The 3119-nt window shown below is 50.1% G+C and overlaps 1 protein-coding gene across 1 annotated transcript in view; it reads left to right on the top strand.

The window, feature by feature from the left end:
- Window positions 1-1748: 1748 nt before the first annotated feature.
- HIF3A (hypoxia inducible factor 3, alpha subunit) overlaps window positions 1749-3119 on the top strand; it is a 59967-nt gene continuing 58596 nt past the window's right edge. The window contains exons 1-2 of the mRNA XM_006868442.1: window positions 1749-1768; window positions 1907-2097. Coding sequence (XP_006868504.1) covers window positions 1749-1768; window positions 1907-2097 — 211 coding nt within the window. The remainder of the gene's footprint in view (window positions 1769-1906; window positions 2098-3119) is intronic.

Below are 3119 nucleotides of genomic sequence, written 5' to 3'. Positions count from 1 at the left end.
ATGTATGGGGTTTCCCAGGCTGTAAATCTTTACAGGGAATCCTGGTGTGACACTGTAGGTTAATGCTCCAGACTGCAAAGCCATTTGAACTGCAAGGTCAGCAGTTCAAGTTCACCAGCTGCTCCTTGGAATCCCTATACAGGGTCACTATGGGTCAGAATCGACTCAACGGCACTTAACAACAACAAATCTTTTACAGGAGTAGAAGTCATCATCCTTCTCCCACGGTGTAGTTGGTAGATCCAAATTGCTGACCTTGGGTTAACAGCCTGAGGCGTAATCCATTGTGCTGTGGATAAATATGTATTTAGCAGTCCTTTCAACACTTGTAAAGGAATGGTAAACACTAAATTTAAGATAATGGTGGTTACCTCTGATGAGGGTAGAAGAAAATGAGATCTGGGGCAAGTAAGACCTTCATCTGTATATGTAACATTTTATTCCTTCAAAATAAAAAATATGATGCTCCCCACCCAATTAAAAATAATAATAAAAAAATAAAGCCCAGGAAGACCAATGTTGAAAGTCTGGCTTCATGACTCCTGGATAAACTTTGCACTTTTCTGTGCCTCGGTTTCCTCTTCTGTTTGATAATGTTATCACCTTCTGTCTGGGCTGCTTTGAGCATTCAATGTGTTAGGGTAAATTAGATTCTTGCCCTGGGAATAAACGAAACAGTATAAACTGAACACCACCACCAGTTGCCTTCAAGTAGATTCTGATTTATGGGGAACTCATGTGTGCCAGGAGTCCTGGTGTGACGGTGTGGGTTAATGCGCCAGACTGCAAAGTTGTTTGAACTGCAAGGTCAGCAGTTCAAGCTCACCAGCAGCTCCTCCGAAACCCTATCTGTATAGGGTCGCTATGGGTCTGAACCGGCTCTACGGCCCTTAACAACATGTGTGTCAGAATAGAGGACCTGTGGTAGTGTAGTGGTCACGCTGTTAACCTCAAGGTCAGCAGTTTGAAACCTCCAGCCGTTCCGAGGGAGAAACATGAGACTTTCGGCTCCCGTAAAGATTTAGAGCCTCGGAACCCTACGCAGCAGGGTCGCTATGAGTCGGAACCGACTCCACGGCACACCACCAGCGCCACCACCGCCACACGTGTCAGAATAGAACTGTCTTTGCTCCATGGTTTTTTCCTCCTCCACAGAATTTTTGGTTTTTGGGTTCCCGGAAGTAGATCACCAAGCTTTTTTTTTAAAGGCATCTCTGGGTGGACTGGAAGTGCTAACCTTTAGATTAGCAGCTGAGTGTGTTAACCCTTTGTACTGCCCCAAGTGGCAGATATTTCTTACAAAATGAAACTCATTCTTCCACTTTCAATCCACACACACGTACCCTGAGGAATTCATGTCTATGGATTAAAGGAGTTAAGTAGCTATTGGCTAGACATAAGCTTGGTGTTGATTTGCTGTGTCACCCTGGCAAGGTCCTGCCCCTCTTAGGGACCCTGTTGGACTTTGATCTTTTCACCAAGATTCTGAAGACTCAGCTCAGCTGAGAGGAGAAAGGGCAGGGAGGGGACTCAGGAGACTGTAGGGGGTGGGGAGGACCTGGGAAGCTGCTGGCTTGTTCTTGAGCTCTCTTCCTTCCTGGCCCGATGCCAGCTAGACCAGCCCCCTCCCAGCAGGCGGCCTCTCAGTCCCCCACACGTCCCTATCCTGGGAAACAGCAGATAAGTCAGGGAGGGGTCAGAACGACCCTGGGCATGCCTCAGAGGAGCGAGGCTCTGGAGAAGGCAACATGGGGTGGCGCACAGGCAGGTAAAGACCTGGGGTAGAATGTGATCCAGAGCAGAACACCCCCAGGTCTATTGAGTACCGGGAATTTTCCCTGGTCACCCAGCTAGGCCTCTGTGATCCAAGGCCCCCCTTCCGCCTGAACGCTGCCTTTGCCCGCAGGTCGAGCACCGAGCTGCGCAAGGAGAAGTCCCGAGACGCAGCCCGCAGCCGGCGCAGCCAGGAGACAGAGGTTCTGTATCAGCTGGCGCACACACTGCCCTTTGCGCGCGGGGTCAGCGCTCATCTAGACAAGGCCTCCATCATGCGCCTCACTATCAGCTACCTGCGGATGCATCGCCTCTGTGCCTCAGGTGAGCCCCGCCCCAGGAAGCCTAGCCCACGAAGGCCCCGCCCCCAGGAGGTCCCTGTCTGGCCAGGCCCCGCCTTTGGGAAAGCTATATTCCAGGGAGGCCCCGCCCCCGGGAAGCGAGAACCAGACAAAGCCCTGTCCCTTGATGACGTCTTCCCGGATCATCCCCACCTCCCTTGGAATCCACTTTCCCGATGAGACCCCGCCCCCTTCGAATATTGGGCCAGCCGGAGCCCAGTGCCCTGGAAAGTCCCGCCTCTGTAGATGTCTATCACATTGAGGCCACGCCCCTTAAGTTGCGCCCTTGGGAAGCTCCGCCTTCTTAGAATTCTAAGGAATGAAAGACTCTCACGTTAACCCCTTAGGCTCCTCAACCCTTTGTAGTTGGTGCCCCAGGAGATTCTTGGCTAGGTTTGTCCCTTTCTGGGTCGGATTATCCTATAAGCAAGGTAAGCACAGGTTTGTTATTGTTGTTGTTAAGTACCGTCGAGTCGTTTTCCGACTCATGGCGATCCTGAATAGGGTTTCCGAGGAGCGGCTGGTGAATTTGAACCGTCGACCTTGTGCTGGAGTTCTTATCCTACAATACCACACCGCTACTCCATAAGCATGGGTTTACCTTGCTTTACTGTATACTCTGCTCATCAGCGATTATAAATTTGAAAAGAGGCTTTGATTCTGTAGAAGGTTCTGTGAGGTAGGGAGAGAGATACCAACCAAGACTAGAAGCAGAAGCTGATGTGATGAAAAAATACGAGATTGTTCAGTACAGATTAGTAAGTAATGACAAGTAAACTCATGCTTACCTTGCTTATTGGGTGATCTGACACTAGTCGCTTTATAATAAATACTCTCCCGTGAGGCAGCCATTTCCTTTTTTTCTTTTTTTCCACTTGCAAGACTCTTTCTGCCCTTTCCCTACCCCTCCCTTCTAGCCCCTGTTCCCTTGAAACTCATCCCCTTGGATCCCCCCTCTAGTTGAAATTCCACTTTGCCATTGCCTTCCCCACCCCTTTACCCTCC

Source organism: Chrysochloris asiatica, unplaced genomic scaffold, assembly GCF_000296735.1.
Source record: "Chrysochloris asiatica unplaced genomic scaffold, ChrAsi1.0 scaffold00116, whole genome shotgun sequence".
NCBI lineage: Eukaryota > Metazoa > Chordata > Mammalia > Afrosoricida > Chrysochloridae > Chrysochloris > Chrysochloris asiatica.
Note: the sequence above shows the minus strand (reverse complement) of the source record. Positions and strands in the feature narration are given on the sequence as shown.